Below are 24,683 nucleotides of genomic sequence, written 5' to 3'. Positions count from 1 at the left end.
CTGAATAGGTATTTGGCAGATCTCATCAGCTGCCCAAAGGAGACGCAGGAGCTGCTGTGGCGGCTGCTGCCGTGCTGCCTGCGTGGGAGGGGGATGGCCCCTCAGAAAGCTCCTGCCTGCTGCATTTCTCACAACTCTGGCCAAGAAACTGAGTGCTACAGGACAGAAGGTGCTATTTGCACTCGTTTTCCTTAATGGGGCATTGGTGGCATTTCCATCACACCTCCTTTCCTCCGCTGTCACCTAATCCTGCTGGTTCAGAGTTTTTGAAGTGGGCTTGTAGTACAGCTGGCTTTGAGTCTAAGCCTTCCCACCTCTAACATGGGACTAGCTTTGTCCCTACAAACAGCCTCTTAGCATGGAGGCAAACATGACTTTTCTGCAAAGGAAGGCTGAGTTGGGAGTCCTCTTCCTTTTCCCTGTGCTGTGGACATGTTTTCATGACGGCTGCTGCTGTGGCCATTTGGAGGTTGGTCAAATTTTGGCGATGTTTTGTCCCACTGCTCTAAGCCTGCCACATTAAAACTCATTTCACACCTCTGTTCCCAGGCAGAATTAAGGGTTCTGGTCTGTTCCTGTCACCTGTGGAGTTGTAGGTGCCTAAAGGTTCTGATGTCTGTGGCTCCACTTCTTTCCTTAGTCTTGTCTGTGCTGGAGGCTGGTGTCCTGCTCACAGATCCCTGCAGCTCTGTTGCACAATGGAGGTGGAATGTTTTTTGAGCCCATCATTTTGCTCCACATTTCCCACAAGGAAGCTCAGCGCTGTGTTCTGCCCATGCAGGGCATCCTCGTGGGGAGAGGAAGACCCCGGGGTGTGCCGGGAGCTGCCTGGCTGCAGCTACTCAAGTCACAGTGGGGTGTGGGGTCCTGTGCCTCCCCTGCTCCTTCCCAGCTGCAGCCAGGGTGAGTTGTCACTACCTTTCCTTGCCAAGCCTGAGCAGATGGAGATGACCCTGCAAGTGCAATGCCCATTGTGACTCAGAGGTGGAAAACCCCAAAAGCATTGCGGTACAAAGCACCCCAGGGCAGGGGTGGGCATCTTCCCCAGAGCCCCAAAACATTGTGTTGGGGTGGCTTAGGGACAGGGGCTGCAGGGACAGGGGTGGGAGGATGGGGACAGGGCAAGGACAGGGGATAATGGATGGGAATGGGTTGCAAGAAGTGGGACAGGGGTTTGGTGGGGATGGAGGGTGAAGGTTCCAGGGGAGGAGACAAGAGGGAGAAGTAATGCAGGCTGGGGATTGCAGGATGGGGATGTGGTGAGGAGAAGGGTTGTGGGAATGTGGGATGGACACAGGGCAAGGAGCAGGGATGCAAGGGGGGAACAAAGCAGGGGCAGGACAGGTGGGATGGGAACATGGTGGGACTTGGAATGCAGATACGGGATGGAGGTGTGGCAGGGACGGGCATATGGTAAGGACTGGGAATGCGGGATGCAGGATGGGGGTGTGGCAGTGAATGGAGGGTGCGAGATGTGGAATTGGGGATGTGGTAGGGACCAGAGATACAGAATGAGGGCTGTGGGATGGGAACAGGGTAAGGACCAGGGATGAGAGATGCAGGATTGGGACGGGGCAGGGCCGGGGGCTGCGGAATGCGGGCAGGGGAGGGACAAGAGATGCAGGATGGGGACCTGATAGGGACCAAGGACGCAGGATGAGGGCTGCGGGGTGGGGATGAGCGGTGCGGAATGGGGACAGGACAGAGTCAGCGGCTGCGGGATGGGGTCCGGGTCGGGCCAGGAGCTGTGGCCGTGCCGTGCCGTGCCAGCGGGCCCCCCGCCCCGCAGCCGGCGCGCAGGTGCGGTGGGTGCGGCGGAGGCTCCGCCTCGGCCCCTCCCGCCGGTGCCGCCCCGCGGTCGCACTCGCCGCCGGCGCCTCCCCGTGCGAACCGCACCGCACCGCACCACACCGCTCCGCTCCGTTCTCATCCCCTCCCCACCGCTCCGCGCAGTTTCGCTCCGCGCCGCCCGCTCCCCCCGGCGCTGCGGCAGCATGCGGGGCTGCGGCAGCATGCGGGGCTGCGGCGGGCGCCGCGCCCTCCTGGCCCTGCTGGCCTTGCTCCTGCCCGCCGCCGCCGCCGCCGGCCCCGGGCCCGCCACCGGCCCCGGGCCCGCTGCGGCGGGGGAGAGCCCCGGCAATTTCATGGAGGACGAGCAATGGCTCTCCTCCATCTCCCAGTACGGCGGCAGGATCAAGCACTGGAACCGCTTCCGAGACGTGAGTCCGCGCCGGCAGCGGGGCGGGGAGGGCGAGGGTGGGGGAAGCGAGACACGCCGCCGGTCCCGGGGAGCCCCCTCCCCGCCCCACCGCTGCGGCTGCCGCAGCACGACCCTCCCCCGGCACCGCCGCCGGTCCCCGGGGCCGTCGCAGGCGGCCGGGGATGCTCGGCGCTGCCCGCATCCTGCTGCCGCGGCCGTGGGCGGCTGCCGGCCCCGGTACCCGGGGGATGCTCCCGGCTTCGGCAGCGCCAGCGCTCGGGCCACCGGGACCGGCGCCACCGTGCCTGGCGCCGAAGCTGGCGCGGCTGATGCCAAGGGCACCGTGGCCGGGCTTGTCACCCAAAGCCAACCTGCGCAGGGCCCCGGGGTGCTGCGGTAGCCGACACGCTCGCCCCGCAGCAGCGCAGGCGGCGGGGAGGGCTGAGCCCGGGCTGACAGCTCGGCTTGGGTCGGGCCACGGGCATCCTCTGGGACTCGGACTCCCCTGAGCCCTGCGTGTGCTGCAGCCCTGGCTCGACGGGTGCTGGGCCTGGGGCAGAGGATGGACACGAGGCCGGGAGGGCGAGGACGCAGATCCTGCCGGGGCAATGGCAGTGACTGGGTGCGTTCTGCTCAGATCCTGTAACCTCTTGCTTATACGCAATCCTTAGAACGGCCTCAATGGCATTTAATTCCAAGCCCTTGATTTGTTGTTGGGCAGTTAGGGATTATTCCTGCGCTTATTTTAGATCTCTGCCCCTCACGTTACCCCCAACTCGCGTCCTTCAGGGCAGGGGCTCGGCGCTGCAGCCCTGTCCAGGGGGTCCAGGGGATGTGGGCAGCCGAGTGGGGAGGGGGCATTCACTGAGCCGGCCCCTGTGGTCTTTGTTCCGATGCACACTCAGGTTCTCCTTGGCAGCAGGGATCTGCTGCCGAGAGACGTGTTCCCTTCAGTAAAAGAGCGAGGGGGGCACAGCGTAGGCAAGGGCACAGGGGATGAGGTAAACCCCTCCCGGGAGACCTCCGCTGGCAGCATTGCGGGCCGGGCAACGCGGGCGCGGGGCACCTGGGACCCTGCGAGGCTGGCTGCGGATGCTCGAGAGGGAGCACGTGTGATGTGCCCCCGCCACGCCGGGCATCCCGGAGGGGGCCGAGAAGGCTCCCCCACCCCTGGGTGCTAGCAGCACGCATGGGGCCGTCTCGGCCGTGCCAGGGGGGAGCGGGTGGGCGTGCTGCGGCCTCGACGGCGGTTAGTGCAGATTAATAAGCAAATCCGATGGATGTGTGTGTCTGTCGGGCGAGGGGAGCGCGACCCGCGCGGCGCAGCAGGGAGGGGGCCGCTGGCCCTGCTGAAAGCCGCGCCGCAGGGAGCCGCCGCGCCGCAGTGTTACTAATCACGGCACGGGAAGGCAGCCTATCGATTGCGGTGCCAACGCCGCCGCGCCGGAGCGAGAGACGTCCCCTCCGGAGCGGGCTCCCGCGCCTCCGCCTCGAGCTGCCGGCGAAGCCCCTGCCCGTCCTCCCCGGGACGCTCCCGCTTTCTCACCAAAGCCGCCCCGGCGCGTCCCGCCGTGTCACACGCCTGCCGCCAGCCTTCGGGTCCCCGGCTGCTGCCCCTGCCCCACGGGGTGCTTCTGCTGCCCCAGGGGAGCAGCTCTGCCTCCCCAGGCAGCAACCTCCGTCTTAGCCAGCTCCCAGGCCGGCGGGTGCAAAACTGGGGCAGCAGCACAAGCACTGTCACCCCGCAGGGACCACAGTGGGGCCTCTCTGGGCTCCCAGGGGCTTCCCTTGCCCAATGCCTCTGCCATCCCCGCTCCCTGCCCTTCCTGCTGGCCGAGGGACAATGGGGAACGCTCTGTTGCATGAGGGCTCTTCAGGATGATGGGTCTCAAGGGTTTCGTATTGGTGGTGGGTGCCGGTGATGCTGGTGACAAGAGTCTTGGGCACCTGGGCAGGTGTGGGGTGTCCATCTGGTACAGGGTGCTTCTGGCTGCCCAGGGGCTGACGGCAGACACTCTTGCTTTCTCCTTTTTTTCGGTGCTGGCCTCTGTCTTGCTGCCACGCTGCCAGGAGGTGGAGGTGAGCGTTGAAGGGCTGCTGCGCCCTGGCGGCCTTTGGAGCGGGGCAGGGTGCTCCTCATCCCCGCTGCCCCCCTCTCCATGTGGGGTGTGCTCGGGGGATGAGTATGTGTGTGTGGTGCTCGTGTGTGGAGGGGCTAGTGGCCCCAGCAGTGTGGTGGCACGTGGGTGCCGCCTCTCCCGCCACTTGTGCTCATCCAGGCTCTCCCTGCTTTGCAGGATGACTACATCAAGAGCTGGGAGGGCAACCAGCCCGGGGATGAAGGTACCACGGGGTGTGGGATGGGGTGCAAGGGGCTCGCTGCCGGCTGGCATGTGTGTGGGGGGCATGCTTGCTGGGCTTTTCCCTTCCGGTGGGGAGCGGTGGCAGGGCCGGTGCGTGCCGGGAAGCGGCAGCTGGTGCCAAGGCGGCCGCCCAGCTGCAGCCTGAATGGTGCTTTGTGCGGGGCCGGCCGGTGGCCAGTGCTGCTGGGGCTCCCTGCCTGTCCCCTCCGCCTGCCTCGACCCCTCTCTGCTCTCATCCCCCAGCCCTGGACACCACCAAGGACCCCTGCCAGAAGGTGAAGTGCAGCCGGCACAAGGTGTGCGTGGCGCAGGGCTACCAACGGGCCATGTGCATCAGCCGCAAGAAGCTGGAGCACAGGTGGGAGTGCGACGCGGCCAGGGATGAGCAGGTGGCAAGCTGGGGGGGCTGAGGCAGGGGTACTCAGCACCACCGTCCCCCTCCTCCCTGTGCAGGATCAAGCCGCTGGGTGCCAAGGGGCACGGGGGCTGCCGGCCCTGCCACGCCGCCCCACTCGCTGCCGTCTGCGGCTCTGACGGCCACACCTACAGCTCGGCGGTAAGGATGGTGGCCCCTTGCCACGGGAAGGGGGCTCCATGCCCCACAGCCCCCCGTTGAGGCCCCGCTGCTGCCCCACAGTGCAAGCTGGAGCAGCAGGCGTGCCTGGCCAGCAAGCAGCTGACAGTGCGGTGTGAGGGGCAGTGCCCCTGCCCAACCCCCCGCAGCCCCACCACTGAGAGCAAGCAAGGTGAGCGGGACAGGGGGCGTCGGGGGGGCGTCCCTGGGCCCTGCCTGGCCTAACACTGCCCCCCCGACCCCCAGAGCCGTGCACCGGGCAGGACCTGGCCGACTTGGGCGACCGCCTGCGTGACTGGTTCCAGCTCCTGCGGGAGAATGCCAAGCAGAACGGCTCCGGCGGGCTCCCTGCCAGCCCCGCCACTGGTGCGTGACCCACGTGCGGGGAGGGGGGATGCCGCCACCCTCCTGGGGAGGGCCAGGCAACCACGGGCCGCATCCCCACAGCGCTGGAGAGGAGCGTGGCTGCCAGCTGCAAGGAGGCCGTGGGGTGGATGTTTGCCCGGCTGGACACCAGCGGGGATCTCTTCCTGGAGGCGGCCGAGCTGGCCGCCATCAACCTGGACAAGTACGAGGTGTGCATCCGCGCCTTCTTCAACTCCTGCGACACCTCCAGGGACGGACGCGTCTCCGCGCCAGAGTGGTGCTTCTGCTTCTGGAGGGAAAGTGCGTCACACCGGGAACAGGGTGCACGCTTTGGGGGGGACGGGGGGCTGGCGGTGTGGGCACGGGGCTTGTACACTGTGGGGTTTGGGGAACACGCTGTGGGGTTATGGTGATGCTGTGGGATTGGGGAGCTGTGCACTGGGGGTGGGATGTGCATGCTCTGAGGTCATGGGGAAGCACACAGTGGTTTGTGGGGTATGGATGGCATGGGCTGGCGATGAGGGACAGTGTGGGGTCAAGGGGCTGCATATCATGGGACCTGGATGTGCCCACCATGAGGGGGAGGGTGGTGCAGTAAGGAAGGGAGGGGGTGCTATAGGGTCGAGGGGTGTGCCTGCCCACCTTAAGAGTGGCACATGGGGGTGCTGCAGAGCCGCCTTGTCTCAGGGAGCTGGAGAAGATACAGATCCAAGAAGCAGCCAAAAAAAAGCCAGGTGAGTGAGGGGTCCTGGGGCTCCTGTGCTCCCCACCCTGGCAGGGGCCTGTGCGGCTGCGCCAGGGCTGGGGAGCTGCGTAGGGGGTGTGTGGGGCGGGCAGGGGGGTCACGGCTTCCCCGCAGGCACCTTCATCCCCAGCTGTGACGAGGATGGGTACTACCGGCGGGCACAGTGCGAGCCGGGCGGCGGCGAGTGCTGGTGCGTGGACCAGCACGGGACCGAGCTGACGGGCACCCGTGGCCGCGGCAGCCCCGACTGCGGTGAGCGCCAGGGGCAGCCCCCCAGCCCCAGGCAGAGGGCAGCAGCCCCGCGCCCCCGCCACCAACCTCTGCCCTCCGCAGAGGAGGCAACGGGGTTTTCGGGAGACTTCGGGAGCAGCGTGGGCTGGGAGGACGAGGAGGAGAAGGAGCCTGAGGAGGCGGGCGAGGAAGGCGAGGAGGAGGAGGGCGAGGCGGGCGAGGGCGACGACGGTGGATACATCTGGTAGAGGAGCGGGAGCATGCGGTGGGCGGCACGGCCGGGCAGCAGCCCCCCCGCCGGGGCACCCCGTGGTCCCCTCGCAGCCAGGGGGCACGGGGTGGGTGCAACCCCTCCCCGGCCCCGTGTGGGCTGGGGCACTGGGGTGCTCGCCCAGGGAGGGGGCGAGCAGGGCGGGGGGGCCGTGCTTGTGCGAATTTGAGCTGCTTTTTTTTTGGGTAGAGCCTTGTAGGCCCAGTGTGCTGCCACGTGGTCTTCAACCAGGCAAACGGCACTAATAAAAGTGGGGGAAAAAGGAGAAAAACAGGCATAATTTTCCCCTAGATAAGCTGCCTCCTCCCTGCATCTCCCCCTGCCCTGAGCCCCCCTGTGCTTGCGCGGCCGCCCCGGCGTTGTGTAGCGGCTGTGAAATAAATACCCCGTGCTGTGTCAAACACTCACCCGCCCGTTCCTCCCACAGCCCCCGTGCCACAGCTGCCCCCACCGGCACAGCCTGAGGGGCTGGGGGGACACGGGGCAGTGCCCCAGCGGGGGACAGGGCTTGCTGCTGAACCCCGCGTGTGAGGGAGTTGCCCCTGGGTTGGATCCCCCACGCTGGACTGACATGGGGTTGGAGCTGTCACAGCCCCCTACCTCTTGACATCATTCCCAGCTCTAAATAGCGCCCCCCTACTACTAGCTCGGGACCCCAGCCCCAAACCAACCCTCTTCAGCTTCCCCCAGGGCCTGGAGCGCAGCAGGATGCAGATCTGACACTTCCCTCTCCAGCCCCAAGCAGGACCCCAACCCCGTCTCTGACCCCAGTCATCCATTACAGGCCATCCTCTCCCTACCTCCAAACCAACCTGCCCCCAAGCCAGGGCCTGATAAAGGCACAACCCTCCTAGCCTCCCCAGGACTCAAGTCTCTCCCTCCAGCCTCCTCTGGGCTGCCCCCAAGATCACTGAAACTGTGACATCAACCCTGCTCCCCTGCCCTTAGCCCTCTCCTCGCATTGACCCACAGCACCTCTCCTGCCCCACCACCCACCCCAGTGGCCCGTGATAGCTCAGGACCCAGGTCCCAAAACACCTCTGACACTTGATTCACAGCATTTATGGCTTGAGAAAGAAAAGAAAGTAAACCAAACCCCCTCCCCAGTTTGGGGATGCCAGCAAGCTGACAAAGGCACCAATGCTGCATCCCCCACCCCAGCACACCCACCCTTCCCCACGCCTGCGGGGTCCGGGTGCTTGGCCTTGACACATGTGAGGCCAAAGAGGGGCTGGTGCAGCCCCCTCCCTGGCATGTGCCCCTCGGGAGGCAGGTCAGAGCTTGCTGGTGGGGCCCGTCTGCCGCTGGAGCCGCCACGCCGCCCGCACGCCCTCGCCCGCCTGGTTGAGCACGGCCAAGGCGGAGGGGTTGCCCGTGCAGCGGTAGCGCATGATGGGGGGCTGCAGCACCGTGATGGGGATGCAGAAGTTGAGGTGGGGGTAGGTGGCCCCCGCAGCAGTGTCCCGGGTGTTGCTGGCCACGATCCCTGGAGGGGAGAGGAGGGATGCCTGTGTGGCTGGCGTAACTGGGGTGGGGGGCACACCCCCAAGGGGGACCCGTTGGCTTACCCAGGAGGCGTCCGCTGCGGGAGGCGACGAGGGGGCCGCCGCTGGAGCCCCCGTGGACAGCACAGGTGGTCTGCAGCATGACGGGGCGCCCGGCCACGGCCACCACGGCCGAGAGGACCCCGGCCGTCACCGAGGGGCCGCACACCGGCCCCAGTGCCCCAAAGCCCACCACGCTCACCTCCTCTCCTGGGGTAGGGGCAGCGGGAGGGGGAGGCACGTTGGTATAGAGGGAGGCTGGTGACCCCCACCCCAGCACCACACACGTCCCCCCGGACCTTACCTGGGAGGAAAGCGTCCGCTGGGCACGGGGGGACGAAGCCCGGCACGCTCTCCTGCAGCTCCACCACCGCCACGTCGAAGGGGGACGACTCCTCGGTGGTGAACACCACACGCCCTCCGAGCACGGCGGCAGGCCTAAGGACACGGTATGCGACGTGTAACGGCGGGGGGCGACGTGGGGTGCGGGACAAGGCGGGGGGGACGCGTGGCCGCACGCACTCACCGGCTGGGGCCGGGCGCCGCCGTCACACGGAGGAGCCCCCGCGCCTCCACCACGTGCCGGCAGGTGAGCAGCAGCCGCGGGGCCAGCAGCACGCCCGAGCCCCACGCCGCCCCGCACTCCACCAGCGCCACCCAGCCCAGCGCGTCCCGCCCGCCTCCCGCCCGCGCCGCGGCCGCCAGCACCGGCGGCACCGCCACCCCCGCCTCGCCCAGCACCCCGGCGCTGCTGCGCAGGATGGCGGCGAGCGAGCAGAGCAGGGTGAGCCCGACCCACTCGGCGCCCTTCCAGCAGAAGGAGGCGGCGATGACGGCCACCAGCCGGGGCCCGGCGGGCGCGGGCACGAAGGCCCCGCCGCCCTCGGTGCCGGGCAGGCAGCGCGCGTCCGTGAGGATGAGGGCGTTGCGCTCCCCGGCCAGGTTGCTCACCACCCCTCTGCTCAGGGTGTTGAGGAACAGGTCGGGGCAGAGGGCTCCGAAGGGCGAGCCGCAGGCCAGCAGCCCCTCGCCCCTCCGCAGGCTGCCGGCGTCGGCGCGGGCCGCCCAGCCGCCGTCGGGGGTGTCGAGGCCCGGCACCCTCAGCCAGGCGAACCAGGGCAGCGCCCGCGGGTCGTCCCCCGCCTCCTCCCCGCCGAAACGCCAGTGCTGGGCCGGGCCGAAGGCCGCGTCCAGCGCCCGCCGGAAGGCGCCGCAGGGCACCAGCGCCAGGAGCTGAGCCTCGCACTGCCGCACGCCGCCGGCCGGGCCGCCCGGGGCCGCGGGCTGCAGGACCACGAGGGACGGGCAGGGCCGGAGCGCGGCGGGCGGGAGGGCGCGGGGCCGCGCCCAGGCGGCGGGGCCGTCCCGCAGCAACGGGGCGAACACAGCTCCCTGGCACAGCACCAGCGCGGGGCGGCGGCTCAGCAGCACCCCGCTGCAGCTGCGGGGGCCGCCGCCCGGCGCCGCGCAGGCCCCGCCGAGGCTGACCAGGCAGCAGCAGTCACGCGCCGCCGCCGCCGCCGCCTCCTCCGCCATGGCGGCGGGCTGAGGGGCGGGCAGCGCCCTCCCGCCCGCTCCCGCCCCTGGGCCGCGCATTGGCGGCGCTGAGCGCCACGTGGCGGGGCCGCCCCTCCCCTCCCCCGCTCCCGCGCCGCCGCCGTGACCCCGCGGGGAGCGGGCGGCAGCGGGTTGCCGGGCTCCGGGACGCAGCACAGCCAGGGATAACGCCGTTAAGCCCAAATGCTACGTTTATTGAGGGGGCTCTACTCCCGCTGATACTTTCAGTAATGGCTGAAATACCTAAATATCGTTAAATATATTTAAAAAAAAAAGAAAAAAAACCCCAAACCACCCAACACTCACCGGGCTCTGTGCTAAAGTGAATGTTAAACGAAAAACTTTAGAAGGGAGGCTGTTGACATTAACGCTTTCTTTAAAAAATATAATTGCTTTTTTTTCTGCTGTGTGTTTTCCTTTCAGTCTGCGTGAGGCAGCCCAGCGCGGCGGTGACACCTGCTCTCTCCTTCTTCCCTGCGGGTGGCACCAGCAAAAGAGTTGTGTCACCACTGTGTGATTGATCTATTGGGCAGCCAAAAAAACCCAGGAGTCTCTCTTGGTCAAGGCCAGGTCAGAAAGCTTTCTGCGTCCTGATAGAAAAGTCCGTAGGAAGCTGCGAAGAGGATCAGTCCAGAGGAGTAAAAACCCTTCTGTCCATCCTGCCGTCAGTCAATGTACTGCGATAACCAGCGGAAGCCTTCGCCGTAGCCTTGTCTCTTCAGCACGCTGCACATGAACACCTCCATGGGACGCGCGTTCAGGTCCTTCAGCGGCACGTTGCCCTACGGAGAATCCACAGGGAACTCAGAAGAAGCGGTGACCCCACCACCACCACCCAGGGTGTCTCAAGAATGATGGGGGCTGGAAAGGACCTCTAGAGACCATCGAGCCCAACACTCTGCTAAAGCAGGTTTCCCTCAATAAGGTCACACAGGAATGTGTCCAGGTGGGTTTTGAAGACCTCCAAAGAAGGAGACTCCACACTGTCCCTGGGCAGCCTGTGTCAGAGCTCCCTCACACTGAAGTTTTCCCTTGTGTTTAAGTTTTAGTGTTCCAGCTTATGTCCATTACCCCCTGGTCCTGTCAATGGGCACTGCAGAAAAAAGCAGCGCCCCATCTTCCTGATATCCCCCCTTTAGGTACTTGTAAGAGATCCCCCCTCAGCCTTCTCTCTTCTAGGCTAAAAAGCCCCATGCCCTGTCGCCTTTCCTCCTACGAAAGATGTTGCAGTCCCCTGCTCATCTTGGTAGCCCTAATCCCCAAATTCCTGTAGAGGTACCATGTTTTGCAATTCTGGCAGTTTCACAACTTGAATGATGATGACTATTGTTATTATGAAAGATTCCCCTGGGCCAATATTGTGAACAAGTTCCCCGTGATGGCTCACTCAGGTTCTAGACAGAGCCTCACTGTGGGGCCGAGGCAAGGGTCAGGTGCCTCCCTACCTTTCCCGTGGTCTGCCCATAGAGCCCAAAGATCTCCCGAAGTTTCTCCTCGCTGATGGCCTCTGGTCTGTCGATTTTGTTACCCAAGATAAGGATTGGCACGTTGGATATTGTTTCATCTGTCATTAGTGCCTGTGTGTGAGATGGGAGAAGAGTCAAAGGGAAGAAGAAAAAGCATTTGTCATCTGAAGAATCATAGAGTGGCAGGGGTTGGAAGGGACCTCAGGAGATCATCCCATCCAGCTCCCTGATAAAGGAGGTTCACCTCAATCAGGTCCCCCAGGAAAAAACAAAAAGAAGAAAATCTAGTTGTTTCGGCTCTGTGACCAACACAGGCTGCGGTTTGGTGCAACAGTACTCCTGTGGAAGAGGAGTCCCCCTGGACTCCTCTTTGGGCATGGCACCGCTGCCTTGAAGCATGGGTCCAAAGCACCAGACTCCCCAAGCATACTGCACACGAATTCCGGCCCCAAACCGAGTTGTATGAGTTCCAAGTTAGCTATTCAGAGCTCTGGGGGAAGGGAGAAAAACCCAAGATATTTACATTAAGCTCCACTTTGGATTCCATGAGCCGCGAGTGGTCTGCACAGTCCACCAGGAAGACGATCCCGTTGATGGCTGGCAGGTAATTCTTCCAGACCCGGCGAGCTGTAATGCAGAAGTGACAGACACCCTCTCCATGAAAAGATTCCCCCCCATGGAATGACTGCCTGTACTGACAGGGTGTCTGTCTGCCAGGATTCTTGTGTGTTAAAAACAAACACACAAAAAGGCAGAAAACCTTTTCTTAGAGCTTCTGAAGTCTCAAATTAAAAACTCAGCAATTATCCCAAAGAAGCAGCCCATGACACTCAAGCCTTCCATGGCTAGAAGTATTTCAGGCAACATTTTTTCCCCAAAGTGCCAGAATGAAGCACTGAACCAGAAGTAGGTATCCTACAGCCAGGGGGTTACGCCCACATACAGCCCAATAAATCACTTCAGGCAAAGAAATAATTAGGTACTGCTAATTGCTCTCCCTTTTTTCAATATCGCTTTTTGGGTAGGTTTTTCTTAAGGTGGAAGGAGAAGGCGGAAGGTTGTGACCTCCCTCGGTGCCTCCTGCTCGGCAGCTTCGCTTTTACCTTGTTCATGTCCACCCAGATCGAAAGTCGTAAAGGTCATTCCAGCAATCGTCAGCTCTTCTGAGGCTGGAAATTAACAAAACAGGCTGTGTGTCAGGAAGATGAAGCAGCTGCCACGGCCAGACCTTCTCAGGGCCTCATGTTCCCATCGCACACACTCCTGACGTCAGACACCCTGCAGAATTCAGCCACTCCAGTGCAGTTGTTTCACAGAATCCACAGAAAATCCTTTCTCCCACTCCCCCACTGAAGCATGAGCTCATCCTCCTGTGTTATAGTTTTATTAGCCTTTTCACCAGCATCCCACTCCCTCCCCAGTCCTGTTAACTGAACCACACCAGCTCCTCCCTTCTGCATTTGATAGGAAACCACAAATCCACCTCAGCTCGGGCAACCAACATGTGGCTGCACCCTCAGGAGCGGTTTTAAACCTTTCAGGTCCATCATCCCAACACAGAGCTATGGCTGTGGCATCTTTTGAGATCGTGTCCCCCAAATCCCAAAGGGAAAACCACGCCAAGAGGCAGGTGGGGCCAGGCTGCTGGCAGACTTACTGGGGTGTAGCGTGGGCACATGTTGCCCCAGCCTGTCATCTTTCAGCATGTGCAGCAGAGTGGTTTTGCCTGCATTATCCAAGCCCAGGAACACCAGTTTTCCTGATTTTTTGTACAAACCTGGAAGGTAAAACAAAGAAGGAAGGAAAACTCCAGTGGGTTTAATCTGTTGCCTGCTGCTCCTACCTGAGCCCTGCTCCCAGTGCCACATGGGCATGGGGAAAACAAGTGCAGCTCCACCTGGCTTTTGCCTGCACCACACGACATAAGGTCTGCAACCAAAGGCGTTTCCTAAGCTCTTATTTCTAGGAGCAACATGTTCTTTTCTTGGAGATACCCTAACAGAGGAGCATGTGGTCAAGTGATACTCAGGTGCAACCTGTCACCCCAAAGGGGTATTTAAGTGTGAAAATGGAACAAACTCACAAAAGATGCAGTCTGTCGAGAAAAAAGTGCAAAGCCTGACACAACACAGCATTTCCTTTAAATAAACTGTTTTTTCCCACTTCCAGGTAAGCACCTGTTGCAGGAAAGTTCCCTTAGGTTTCCAACAGGATTTTTCCTCACCCACCTCCCTAACACCTCCCAAAGTACTCTGAGAGAGCATCCCCTCCTCCAGCAAGGGCCTCTGCTGGAACCCGAGTCTGGCAAAAAGAGCTTCGCCATTGCCTGCACCTCAGGAAGGGGCCAGCGGCGCCATGGCGAAGCAGCCGGCCCAGCTGGGCAGTCAGCATGGCTCAGGTGATGCTCTGGGCCAGCACCTCCCAAAAAATCCTTCAATCCACATCACTGGGGGCATTAGCCAGGCATCAGTAGCTCCCTCAGGCACATCACGTTGGGTAGCCTGGGGTAGGGAGCATTAACCTGGGGAGATGCCAGGTACATGGGCAGCTGCAGCAGTGAGGAATAAGGGCAAGCTCTAGCAGAAGGGGGGAGCTCGGACATTGGTGGGATGAGGCCAGGGTTCCCTGCCTTGGCCGGGCAGCAAGTCTGCCTGGGGCTGAAGAGGCCCCTGGCAACAGCCCAGCTGCTCTGGTGCTTCTAAAACGCAAAAGAAAGATTGAGTGGGAGCCAAACACATCCGTATTATTCTCAAAGTTTCCCTCCCCCTGTGTGAAGACACCTGCATTGATTAGTAGCTTTCTTGCCAGACTTGCTGCCGGCCAGAGCTGTTGCACACCCCAGCAGAGAAGTGCTCTCGTGGCTAACTTTTAGGCAAGTGTCAGGAGGGAGAGTGGTGGGGGGGCAGCCGCGGGGCCCGCGCGGAGCCGGCTGCCACCCACCGCGCGGCCGCATTACCCAGAAACTGCAGGACGCTGCTGAACCCGTTGTAGAGCCATTCGAAAATGAAAGACATGGCTGAAGACGGATCGCCTGCGGGGACAGAACCAAAGCCAGAGTCAGAGCCGTCAGCGCCGGCCGGGCGCGGGCCTCCCCTCCCGCGGGTCCCGCTGCGCTCCCTCCGTCCGCGCCGGCACACCGAGCAGAGAGAGGCCTTTCCCCGGGAGGACACCGACCCCGCCTGGGCGAGCTCCGCGAGCGGCCGCCCGCCGATCGGCCCCAAACCCCGCGGCGGCGGCGGGCGGCCGCCTCAAGGGCAGGCGGCGCAGCCCATCCCCTGCCTCGCCCCCGCCCCGCCCGCGTGTCACCCGCCAACGCCCGCCCCGGCCCCACCGGCGCGGCCCCGGCCCCGGCCCCGCTCACCTGCGGCTGCCCCGGGCCGCCGCCACACCCGCTGCCCTCCGCGGCACCCGCCAGCTCCCCGCCGGAAACACGTCACCGCCGCGCGCCCCGCCCCTTCCGGCCCGGCGCCTCCGCCGCGCTGGCTCCCCGCGTCTGACGCCACGGCGGCGCGCCCCCTAGCGGCCGGCCCGTGTACCTCGGGACCCGCGGGTTCGAGACCGGGCCCAGCCCAGAGCTGGCCCCAGCCCTGGAGGGAGACACAACTGCCCGCGCCCCCCAGCTTCTTTGGGCAGCTGTTGGAGCCCTGGCTCCGTCCGAGGAACGGAAAGGAAGGGAGGTCAGCCGCCCTCAGCATGAGGAGTTTTTATTCCCACACGTCCCGCTCTGGGATGGGGCACAGCACAGCACAGGGCCCCGGGGGGCATACATTACAGCTTCTGGCCTCCACGAGGCCCGAATGCAGCAGACACATCACTGCTAGATACACAACTCTAATCAGCAAGGTCTTCTTTTGTTGACACTGAAGCTAGTTGCTGCTCTATTCCCACAGGCAGCGACTTGGGGACGGGCAGAACATGGCGGGCTCGGCTCCCCCCAGCCTCAGGCTTTAGTTCTTCTGGTAGTAGAACCACTTGTCAACTGCATGGGGCAGGAAAAAGAAAACCAGATATCAGGTTTTTTGCAGGTTTATTACCCACAAAGAAGTTGGAAAGGGCAGCCTCACTCCTCTGCCTGCCACCACTGTGTCCCTACCACCCCAGCCAAGAAAGCAAGGCAACAACAGAAGCTGTTCAGGAATTAAACTGCATTGCTGACTCAAGCTGAGTCCAACAAGGTGCTCTGTTTCTCCTGGAGCTATACCCAGCCCTTGGCTAGGCCTGCTAATAAATCCCCCTCTTGCTCCTTCCTTTGAGGAAGCCCTCACCTCTGCACTGGAACACAACCGTGGGGTTTGAGCCTTACCTTCGGGCGGGACCGGGTTGGCAGCTTTACACGGCGGTGCCTGAAACGAGAAGCACATTAGCAGGTAGCCACTGCTCACAGAGGCCAGCCTTGTGCCCAAAGCTCACCAGACATCACTTTGGGCTCACAGGTCTCAACTGAGCAGAGTTTAGGATCTAAACAAGAGCAAATCAGGTTGTGGCAGCCAGTGCTGTGAGGGCACACATAAGCTCACATTTCCCACAACGCTTACACTTTCAGAAACAAAGTCATGCTGATACCATCAGAGGACAGAAGTCCTTTTAATGCCAAGACAATGCTGGGAGGCTAGAGATCCCTTTCCCGTGACCATTTCCACACATTGAGGCAACATTTCCACTTTGATTTCCCATTCCATTCTGGTTGCCAGCAGCAGGCCTTCACAAGCCTAGGGATAGGTAGCTGAAGCCCCAAAACCAGACAGGAGTAATAAACTGGGAGCTTCAAGCTTGTCATGGAAAAGCATGGGTGGCCCCTGGCTGCCAGGCTCCCAGGAATTAAGACTCTCTCAACTCAGAGGGTGATGACTTGTGCTGTGAAGCTCTTGGAAAGCCAAATATTTAACCACTCTCAACAGCTGACAGTCAAAGTACGGTTGTTCAGAAGTTTAGCCTTTCACACAAACTCTGCTTTGCATTCCATCTCCCAGATAACTAAGAGCTGGGGGAAGCCTCTGGAGGAAGGTCTGGCTTGCTCTACGTCCATCCTACCTAACCAGAAGCAGGTGCTGCTTTCAGCCACCCACAGCACTATTTAGAGAGCAGTTTGCTGTACTACACAAACCAGACGTTTTGCCTGATGCTGACCTTGGGTTTACAACAGAGATTTGTACTTACTGCATCCACAGTAGCTTTTGCACACTCTTGACTACAGCAGAAGGGGCTGTCAGACACAGTGAGGTTTGTGCTACAAGAGATAGGTTGCTTGTGAGTGATGTGGGTTATTTCTTCAGGGAAAAGGAACACATAAGGTACCATGGGCATTAACCTACCAGTTGATCTCCCCTCCATCAGCTTTCTTTGCTATTAAAGCTTTCCAGTGCTCATGAGTGCTTTTGATGACCTTCACAGCAAAATCCTAGAGTTGAAGACAAGGATAACCATGAGGTTATGTGTAAGGACTAGGTCATCTTCTTCAGTCTACCAGTTGTATGGAAAGGGAGGCTGGTCTTTCCAGGCTGATTTGAGATAGTTTCTGACTCTGGGAGAGACTCAAGAGACCTCTTCCATTACTGTGCCCTTCAGGAACATCAGCAATCCTTCCAGCACACAAACAACCAAAACAACTGGGATTTTACAATACCAGTTGTTTTACTTTCCAGATGGGAGGATACAACAAGGTCACCTCATGAGCTTGAGGCCAAAAGAAACTGAATGCAGACTGCCTAATCTTGGGCCAGTGCTGTATTATAAAAATACCTCCACCTGGCTGCTCCTCCCAGCAGTCAGCTGATCTCAACCTATCTGAGCTTCCTTCCACCCCAAGCAAACCATTCCAGTGCTTCAGCAGGAAGAGACACGCACCCCATTGAGCTTTGCAGCTTTTAAAAACTGAATCTGCTTCCAAGCATATCACTGCCTTCTTCCTTAAAGCAAAAAGCAATATGTGCTCAAGCATTAACCTGTCAGCTAAAGCATGCACAATTATTTGTTAGCATGGACAGCAACACCAGCAATAAATACCCTGGCTTGACATCACGCAGAGCCAAATAAAACACGGTGAGGTTTCTTGTTGCCCTGTTCCGCCTTGGCCTTGGTCTCGGTTCCACCCATCCCGAGGGGCAGCACAATGGCCCAGCCTAGTGCTGTGCTACAGCCAAAGGGGACAAGCCCATTCCATTTTAGCACCTCTCGCTTTTCCTTCCCGCAGCACGCTCTGCAGGCCTTCCCCTTCCCTGCACCAACCCTGGAGGCTCTGGGACATCAGTCACTGCACTAAACCATAAACCAACCCAGAGAAGAGGCAGAGGAATACGACTGCCAGGGCAGAGCTTTACTCTGAGGATATGAGACAGCACTTTATGCCTGAAGGAAGAGGCATTTTAACCCCTGAGTTAACTTCAACATGCACCAGGCTGCAGCAGAACAAAGTCTCAGTGAGCAAGGGAGGCAAAGGAGGATGTTGAGCAGCCTTTGCTCCAGAGCAGGAGCAAATAAACCAGGTGATTTCTTTCCTGGTTCTGACAGAGACTCCCAGCCCTAAAGTGAATGTCATATAGAAGAAAAACTGACAATCTCCAACAGCAGCAGGGTGACAACTCTATGTTTTTTCTCCCAGTCTTCCCACAAGCTGGGAAGCAGCTTTGGGTTTTGAACAGTGTGCCATTGTCACCAAAATCGGGAATAAACTCCTTAACACCTTCAACTCAAAGTCCGAGTCATGCTTGTATGAAACAGCAAATGAGGAGAAGGAAATGGGGTCTGTAAGTGAGAAATCTCTGAGGTCTGGTATCACCACTGCAGGCTCACAGTAAGGAAGAAAGGCAATGCTACCTTGTCTTTAAATTCACCATTGAAAGCAAACTGGTTCTCTGGCTTTCCATCAGGTACTTTGTATCTTCTGAACCAGTCCACTGTGGCTTCTAAGTATCCAGGTTTCATCCTTCTGACATCATTGATATCTAGCCAGGAGGAAAAGGTTTGTTAGCTGGATTTTGTAACAGATGTTACCTCGCTATCATCTCCCTTTCAGCCCCTCCTCAAGTGGCCTGAGCAACGTTCCAGTCAGGTTATAGTAAAGACAAAAAGTGGGTACCTTGCACAAGAAAGTTAGTGTTTCACCTTCACAGGATATCCCGATTGCCTCAGGAACAGGGATACACTTAAACAGCTTTCATTAGAGATGTACTGCACGACCCCTTTCCTTTCACTCAAAGGACAGGCTATACTACAACGCTTTTCTTTGAGACACCAGGCTGTGCAGGACTGACAGTTTGGGATAAACAGCAGTAAAATGGTTTGCTAGAGCATCACGAACATCCTGTTCTGCTCTCCTTCCAGTACCACATCTTATTAATACTGGTGGCACAGAGGGAGCAAGCTTGTGTCCTGATGTTAAAGTTTCCTGCAGGCTCTCAAGGGGCCTGCTCCTCCCTCCCACCACTCACCATTATAGTTGTCTGCGTCAGGGTCTTCCACATTGATAGCAATTATCTTCCAGTCTGTCTCTCCCTCATCTATCAGAGCCAGCGTGCCCAGCACCTTCACCCGGATGACTTCCCCTCGCGAGCAGACCTGCAAGGACAAAGCGCCGCAGGAGACTCTGAGCTGCGAGAGTTTGGCATGTGGCTGGGTACAACCACACCACTCTATCAGCCTTGAGCTGCAAGAGCTCATCAACTGTCTCCAGAGGCTGTGGAGGAAAACATCACATTCTTAAGGTAGAAGAGGTAGGAAGTGAATCATCTCTTTGGATAACTGACTTTGCAGATGCTAATTACACGTTTCAAAAGACAGTTACCCTTTGGAGTCATTACCTTGCTTCCAATTTCGCACACATCAATTGGATCATTATCTCCACAGCAGCCAGTATTTTCATCTTTGTGACCTGGGTCTTCCCAAGTCTGCAAAAAAACCCCACGAGAGAATAAGAACTCTCAGATTTCAAGCAGAAGTGAAGCAGCAGGTTTATTTCAGACAGGCAGTTGCCTGGAAGATACAGGTGATGGCCCACTTCACACTAGTTGGGCTACTACTTCAGGTATATCTGCAGCTGCAGTTTGAACCCATGCTCAAAGGTCTTATCTTGCCATGGGTAAGCTGCTCCCTCCCTCTGACAAACACTTTCTCAACAACTTTCTAGACTTCCTCCTCCATCCCACAACTGCATAAAGGTGAAGTTCACATCTATAAAGAACACTCACTGATTTGGCTGCCTGCCTGTTCCTCTCCTTATTTATTTCTTAACAGAAGTTTCCTGAATTCCAGATAGCGGTCCAACAGAGATGGAAGACAGACAGGGTGTATTGCTTCCTTTTGATTAAACAATTAAAGACATGCTGTTACACTAGAGCTGCAACAAGAATGCAGGTTCCATACCCTGGGCTGTCCAATGCATCTTGCCTAAGGTGGTGAGTAGAAGGCCAAAGGCAGGACACCAGCAGGCATTTGAGCTACATCTCCAAAAATAATATCTGCTTATGACAGGGCTCTGGTTGGGAGTCACTGGGCACCACAGCCATTTGTATCATGAGCATTAACTACCTCTAATGTTTTTGAGACAGAAACAGAAGGAATGTTCTTCCCAAATATCTGTGTGCCAGGACACAACTAATAGAGTCGAGACTTGGTGAGGCATCCAGAACATTCGGGATGTCCTGAAAGCTGGGTGATGCTGCAGGACTCTTGGCAATCGCTGTCACACTTCTCTACAAGGAAGCATTGAGTTCAGCCCCTTGCACTTGACACATGAACATCTTTGATCTGCTAATCCATGACAGTACAAAGAATCCAGCTCTAGAACCCATCCCAGCAGAAAACAATTCAACTTGGAAATGTCATCTTAAGCCACTCAGAGAAAACACTCCACATGCACTGCTGTCAGGACTAGAGTTACAAACCTCAGTGTGGTTCCCTACGAGCTGTCACCAACAATTTATTTCTCCAAAGGAAACTCAAACCTGAGTGAACATGAGAGGCAAAAAGCCTTGCTCAAAGTTCTCCTTTGTCTAGTAGCCAGTTAAGAGCATGCCTTCAGGTCTCCCCATCTGGTGGTTCCACCCTCACTGGCTGTTTCAGAGAAAGCATGCCTGTGCAGCTGTGGACGTCTGTCTGACACAGCCTCTGGACTGCTGAGGGCCTTTCTCACACCCAATAGTGAGATGAGAGCATCTGCTACCATCTAATAGGTCCATACATTAGTCTAGCTGGGTGTTTTAGACCCTGAACAATAAGAGGAGCAAAACCAGCAAAGATTCAGTTCTTCTGGTCTCTTCAGGTTTTCTTTGTAGCAAGATTACACATACAACTGCAAATGTTGTGTTCCACATCAGACTGTCAGTTGACCTCGATCCTTAGTTTGGTGGTAGTCAGAGACACAGAGGCATCTTCCCTTCCCCCCAGCAGACAGGATGAGCGACCGAGAGGAGTTACAGTACCTGCGGGATAGCACCGTAATTCCAGATGTAACCCTTATGGGGAAACACATTAGCTACGTAACGCAGCTTCCCTTTCTTCACATCTTGCTTGATTGGGTTTAAGGGATCCTTTGTTGCAATCTGAAAGAAAAGTTACAGAAAAATCTCTCTACTTTGTAAGAAAACACAGGTTTGTGTGGGTTTTTTATATCATGAAGCTGGCTAACTGACAAGGCAAGAGATCAGGATCTGACCACAAAGCTGACAGCTGATATTGGACAACTCCATTTCCTGTTGCATTCCCATCATCCTAATTTTCAGCAGACCTACAAACATCAGAATCATATGGGGCTGAGAGCTACAAGATGCTGCTTTAATCAGAAGAATACGAATTTATTCCTACTTCTGCGAGTCTCAGTCTCTGTACTAAACCCCCAGCATGAAGCACGTATTTATGGGAGAAGTTAGAAACAATCCTGATGTGGGAGGTGGAATTGAGAAGGACAGAATCAGCAAGGCCAAAGATTAATAGACTAGTCAGCTCAAGAAATTAAGCTGGGAACTGGAATACAGTTACCTCCATTTTAGCATTTGTCCATCGAGGCACTTCCACAACCATGTTGAACACGTTCTGAAGAAAGCAAAATATCAGTGAAAGCGACAGAATCTCAGGACCACACTTTAGGGAGCACATATAAGTAAGCATGAAAAGCAGCCAGTTCACATGAAAACAAGAACTTTTTTCCCCCCTCTCTTTTTTTCTAGCACCAGTTTTGATCCAGTCGACAGGAGTCCTGCAGTCCAGTCGGTCCCATGGCATCACTCAAAGTGGAGTCCCACAAAAGACACCAGCAAAACCAGAGAGAGGTTACCCACATGTTCTCTCTCAGCTGTCACCTACCAACATCTGCATCACACTCTGAGGTTACACAACAGTAGCTTTAAATTGAAAGAATGCAGTTGCATACCAACAATCCTGGACATACCAAAATAAGGTTTTAGGTGTACTTCTGAAATACAAAGTACTTGATGCTACTGCAAGAGTTTGCCTGGCAATTTAGAAGAGACACAGCTTACAGGAGTAAGTCATCTATTCAATAATGTGAGTCCTGATGTACTATCCTGAACAACCGAGAACATCACTCCCAAATAATTCTGGTATGTCTTGAAGTAGGGAAAGATGCCCCAGCTCCCCCTCTCCAGGCTGACACTCCTGTAAAAGCAGCCCTTGTTTGTGGCATGGTGCAGGGATAAAGACGTGAGGGAGAAAGGTAAAGCCACATCTTTCAGTATCCAGTTTACAGGTGACACTTGAAGGCATCTCCTGTTGACCCCAGCTGGGCTGAGAGGACTCTCGAGAGTTTTTCCACTCTTGAACATTAACATTTGCTGTTTGAAGAGATTATGGCTTTTAACAAAAAGAAGTCAAACCTTGCTCCCTAACATGACCAGGTTTCTAATCCCCATGTTAAGCAGTCTTAGCATTGCAAAACCCCTCGCACCTGTATTCTGCCATAATTGGATTGCTATCCTTCCAAAGGGTGCTGTTATATCATTGGCTTTGCCCACACCCTTCCCTATCCAAAGTGTATTACATCCCTTCAATTGCAGGGAGTCACTGCTCATTTATAATTTGTAAAAGGGTATATACTACTTTGATTAACAAGTAACTCGAGCACAGGAATGAGGTAATTGGAACTGGCTAAGCAAGGTGCTTACAGCTTTGCAGGCAAGGAAAGATGACTTGGGGATGAATCTTTGTTAGGCTCACAGTCTTCCCCACAGTCCAGCTGACACATCTGCCCTAGTCCAAGATACTCAGTGAGTAGCACAAGGTCACTCCATCGCAATGCCGAGACACATAGGTACAGATAAGGTCAGCACAACCCAGACCTAGACTGAAAAAAACATCCTGCAATCCTCTCAGTGTCTTAGAAGTCTAAGGATAAAGATCAAGGAACCCAGACTGAGTAAGCTTTTTGCTCCAAGCTAGGCTTCCTACCATACCTGGTAAAAAAACCTAATGAATAAAACCTCTGCAGAGAAGCACTCCAGCAATAGAAAGAGGTCTAATGTGATCAGCACTATTGTGTAACTTGCGACCTTCAGTGATACTTGCTTCTCTTAACCACTTGGCATGGAGACACTGGCTAGCAGCATAAGCTGCACAGGGACTCTGGCAAGCAGCACTAAGTGCCTGAAGGCCCATTGGTAGTCCAGCTTCCCTTGTTAATCATTACCAGCCCATGGAAACCCTCCTCATCCCATATACATTCCTCTGCTCTTTCCTCCCCTGTTCTGCAAGCACCTGCAAAGCATAACCTTACCTGCAAAGCATAACCTTACCTGCATTTCCCTTATCAGTTACCTGCTTTTGAAAAACGTTTTTACAGTCGGCCACAGAAACTGCTTCAACGCCATCCTCAATGATTACAATCTGTCCTTTCCCTCCTGAGCAGGCAAAAGCCATACCAGACTTGCCAGAGTCTATTTTGAAACCACCAGCACCCCAAAGCTACATTTTAGAGATATGTTTCTGAATTCTACACTCTATCTTCCCCATAACCAATCTACTCACAAATGACACCTCTCTGTCATGAACATCAGAACAGTTCATCTAATCTGTTCCTCGGCTTTTCAGTATGTGTTAAATGAGCTACAAAGGTAAGAACAGAGTCAGCCTCAGTTACACCTGAAAAAGCATTTGCCGAACGCCAAAGCACAGCTGTTCTGGGCTTCCTAGAGCTGGGGCATTTTAAACAGTGGCTCGGAGTAGCCTAATTTGATTGACTGCTGTCTGCCGGAAGGATGTAAAAGCCCCGCAGTACTGCACGTGGTGGATTTCTCACCTGCACTTTTGGCAAGGCAAGAGGTCCCCAGGAGCTGTTACAGTAAGAATTGAATGTCCTCACCTTCTGCTCAGTAGCTGATTATACTGCAGGCACAGAGCAGCCACTGCAGTCACAACTTGAGCCTGAAACATTACACGGCAGGAGCAGGTACCTCTGCAGGAGCGGATGTAAGGATTAAGCTAAACAGAAAGCTGCTTCTTTTAACGCAAAACGCCTTCACATGACACCAGGAACACGTCCAAAACAATCACTCGCGTCTCAGACATGAACATGGGAATGAGATCATCCATTTTCTTCTCCTACATCACTCTACCCAAGGCTGAGACTGCGGGAAAAGCACTGACTCTTGGTATGGCGATGCTTCCACTCGAGCGCTCTCGGTAAGGAGCCGGGAGCCTCCCTTGGGCATTTCAGGCTCGCAGGACCGTGAGTACCGACAGAACCCTCACACCCAAGGGCCCAGCGGTTACTCTTGTCCCCGGCCCCAAGCCAACACGGCCAGCCTAGCCCCCCGGCTCCTTGCTCTCACCCTTCTTACCTTGCCGGCATCGGCGTAGATGGGGATATCATGGAAGGGGGAGATGTAGCGCCCAGCGGCATCCTCTGCAAGGCAATTAGGGGTGGGAGGCGAGTCAGCCCAGCCTGAGGGGACGCCTCGGGAGGGGGGACGACGAACACCTCAAGCCGCGTGGTCTCCCCCCTCCCCCCCAAAGGAGCTCGACCCCAGATCCCGCAACCACGAGAGCTGAGGGAGAAGGGAGCGGAGGAAGGAGGCGTGAGGGACTCACTGAAGAAAAGCCGGTACTCCAAGCTGTGCGGCGCGGCGCGCTCCTCCACGCTGTAGCCCGCCATCGCGGCGTCGCTCGGCTCGGCTCGGCTCAGCCCGGCCCGCGCAGGCGCCGCGCCGCACGCCCCGCTCCGCGCCCGCCTGGCAGCGCGCAGGCGCCGGGGCTCGCGCCGCCTCCCCTCCCGCCGCGGGGCTGCCGCCGCGTGGCGCGGGGCGCGCGCCTCGGCCAGTGGAGCGCGCGGCCGAGCGTGGCGAGCGCCGGGCGCGCGCGGTGGCCGGCCAGAGCCGAGGCGGGGGACGCGGCGTCAGCAGCGCGCACCTTTATTTCAGCG

General features: G+C 57.9%; 4 protein-coding genes across 4 annotated transcripts; 1 reads left to right on the top strand and 3 right to left on the bottom strand.

The window, feature by feature from the left end:
* The first annotated feature begins 1,879 nt into the window (after window positions 1-1,879).
* SPOCK2 (SPARC (osteonectin), cwcv and kazal like domains proteoglycan 2) lies at window positions 1,880-7,132 on the top strand. The gene is made up of 10 exons (XM_062001342.1): window positions 1,880-2,219; window positions 4,498-4,543; window positions 4,807-4,921; window positions 5,017-5,119; window positions 5,201-5,309; window positions 5,384-5,503; window positions 5,585-5,803; window positions 6,175-6,237; window positions 6,363-6,500; window positions 6,582-7,132. The coding sequence occupies exons 1-10, from the start codon at window positions 1,995-1,997 to the stop codon at window positions 6,725-6,727; spliced, it is 1,284 nt and encodes a 427-aa protein (XP_061857326.1). The 5' UTR covers window positions 1,880-1,994; the 3' UTR covers window positions 6,728-7,132.
* A 659-nt stretch (window positions 7,133-7,791) lies between these two features.
* TYSND1 (trypsin like peroxisomal matrix peptidase 1) lies at window positions 7,792-9,830 on the bottom strand. The gene is made up of 4 exons (XM_062001686.1): window positions 8,821-9,830; window positions 8,599-8,732; window positions 8,319-8,504; window positions 7,792-8,236 (listed from the first exon to the last, which is right to left on the bottom strand). The coding sequence occupies exons 1-4, from the start codon at window positions 9,828-9,830 to the stop codon at window positions 8,025-8,027; spliced, it is 1,542 nt and encodes a 513-aa protein (XP_061857670.1). The 3' UTR covers window positions 7,792-8,024.
* A 194-nt stretch (window positions 9,831-10,024) lies between these two features.
* SAR1A (secretion associated Ras related GTPase 1A) lies at window positions 10,025-14,754 on the bottom strand. Its single transcript, XM_062001746.1, has 7 exons — window positions 14,679-14,754; window positions 14,274-14,348; window positions 12,975-13,094; window positions 12,421-12,486; window positions 11,841-11,944; window positions 11,297-11,428; window positions 10,025-10,633 (listed from the first exon to the last, which is right to left on the bottom strand). The coding sequence occupies exons 2-7, from the start codon at window positions 14,329-14,331 to the stop codon at window positions 10,517-10,519; spliced, it is 597 nt and encodes a 198-aa protein (XP_061857730.1). The 5' UTR covers window positions 14,332-14,348; window positions 14,679-14,754; the 3' UTR covers window positions 10,025-10,516.
* Window positions 14,755-15,005: 251 nt separating this feature from the next.
* On the bottom strand, window positions 15,006-24,457 carry PPA1 (inorganic pyrophosphatase 1). The gene is made up of 11 exons (XM_062001150.1): window positions 24,353-24,457; window positions 24,103-24,167; window positions 21,290-21,343; window positions 20,734-20,853; window positions 19,114-19,200; window positions 18,745-18,871; window positions 18,131-18,258; window positions 16,630-16,715; window positions 16,475-16,544; window positions 15,621-15,660; window positions 15,006-15,296 (listed from the first exon to the last, which is right to left on the bottom strand). The coding sequence occupies exons 1-11, from the start codon at window positions 24,414-24,416 to the stop codon at window positions 15,265-15,267; spliced, it is 873 nt and encodes a 290-aa protein (XP_061857134.1). The 5' UTR covers window positions 24,417-24,457; the 3' UTR covers window positions 15,006-15,264.
* Between the last annotated feature and the right edge of the window lie 226 nt (window positions 24,458-24,683).

The sequence above is a fragment of the Colius striatus genome, chromosome 8 (genome assembly GCF_028858725.1).
Source record: "Colius striatus isolate bColStr4 chromosome 8, bColStr4.1.hap1, whole genome shotgun sequence".
Taxonomy (NCBI): Eukaryota; Metazoa; Chordata; class Aves; order Coliiformes; family Coliidae; genus Colius; species Colius striatus.
Note: the sequence above shows the minus strand (reverse complement) of the source record. Positions and strands in the feature narration are given on the sequence as shown.

What these genes read in the sequence shown, in the direction of transcription:
- SAR1A (XM_062001746.1), bottom strand. Translation starts at nt 14,331, where the DNA reads ATGTCTTTCATTTTCGAATGGCTCTACAACGGGTTCAGCAGCGTCCTG. An exon ending in CAGCGTCCTGCAGTTTCTGG is followed by an intron (nt 13,095 to 14,273) that starts GTAATGCGGCCG and finishes TTTACCTTCCAG; the next exon opens with GTTTGTACAAAAAATCAGGA. An exon ending in TCTGGGTGGACATGAACAAG is followed by an intron (nt 11,945 to 12,420) that starts GTAAAAGCGAAG and finishes TCTGCATTACAG; the next exon opens with CTCGCCGGGTCTGGAAGAAT.
- SPOCK2 (XM_062001342.1), top strand. Translation starts at nt 1,995, where the DNA reads ATGCGGGGCTGCGGCAGCATGCGGGGCTGCGGCGGGCGCCGCGCCCTC. An exon ending in CGCAAGAAGCTGGAGCACAG is followed by an intron (nt 4,922 to 5,016) that starts GTGGGAGTGCGA and finishes CTCCCTGTGCAG; the next exon opens with GATCAAGCCGCTGGGTGCCA. An exon ending in CACCACTGAGAGCAAGCAAG is followed by an intron (nt 5,310 to 5,383) that starts GTGAGCGGGACA and finishes CCCGACCCCCAG; the next exon opens with AGCCGTGCACCGGGCAGGAC.
- PPA1 (XM_062001150.1), bottom strand. Translation starts at nt 24,416, where the DNA reads ATGGCGGGCTACAGCGTGGAGGAGCGCGCCGCGCCGCACAGCTTGGAG. An exon ending in ATGGTGAATTTAAAGACAAG is followed by an intron (nt 16,716 to 18,130) that starts GTAGCATTGCCT and finishes CTTCAACTCTAG; the next exon opens with GATTTTGCTGTGAAGGTCAT. An exon ending in CAACCCGGTCCCGCCCGAAG is followed by an intron (nt 15,297 to 15,620) that starts GTAAGGCTCAAA and finishes TGCCCCATGCAG; the next exon opens with TTGACAAGTGGTTCTACTAC.
- TYSND1 (XM_062001686.1), bottom strand. Translation starts at nt 9,830, where the DNA reads ATGGCGGAGGAGGCGGCGGCGGCGGCGGCGCGTGACTGCTGCTGCCTG. An exon ending in AGCGGACGCTTTCCTCCCAG is followed by an intron (nt 8,505 to 8,598) that starts GTAAGGTCCGGG and finishes CCCCTACCCCAG; the next exon opens with GAGAGGAGGTGAGCGTGGTG. An exon ending in CCGCAGCGGACGCCTCCTGG is followed by an intron (nt 8,237 to 8,318) that starts GTAAGCCAACGG and finishes TCTCCCCTCCAG; the next exon opens with GGATCGTGGCCAGCAACACC.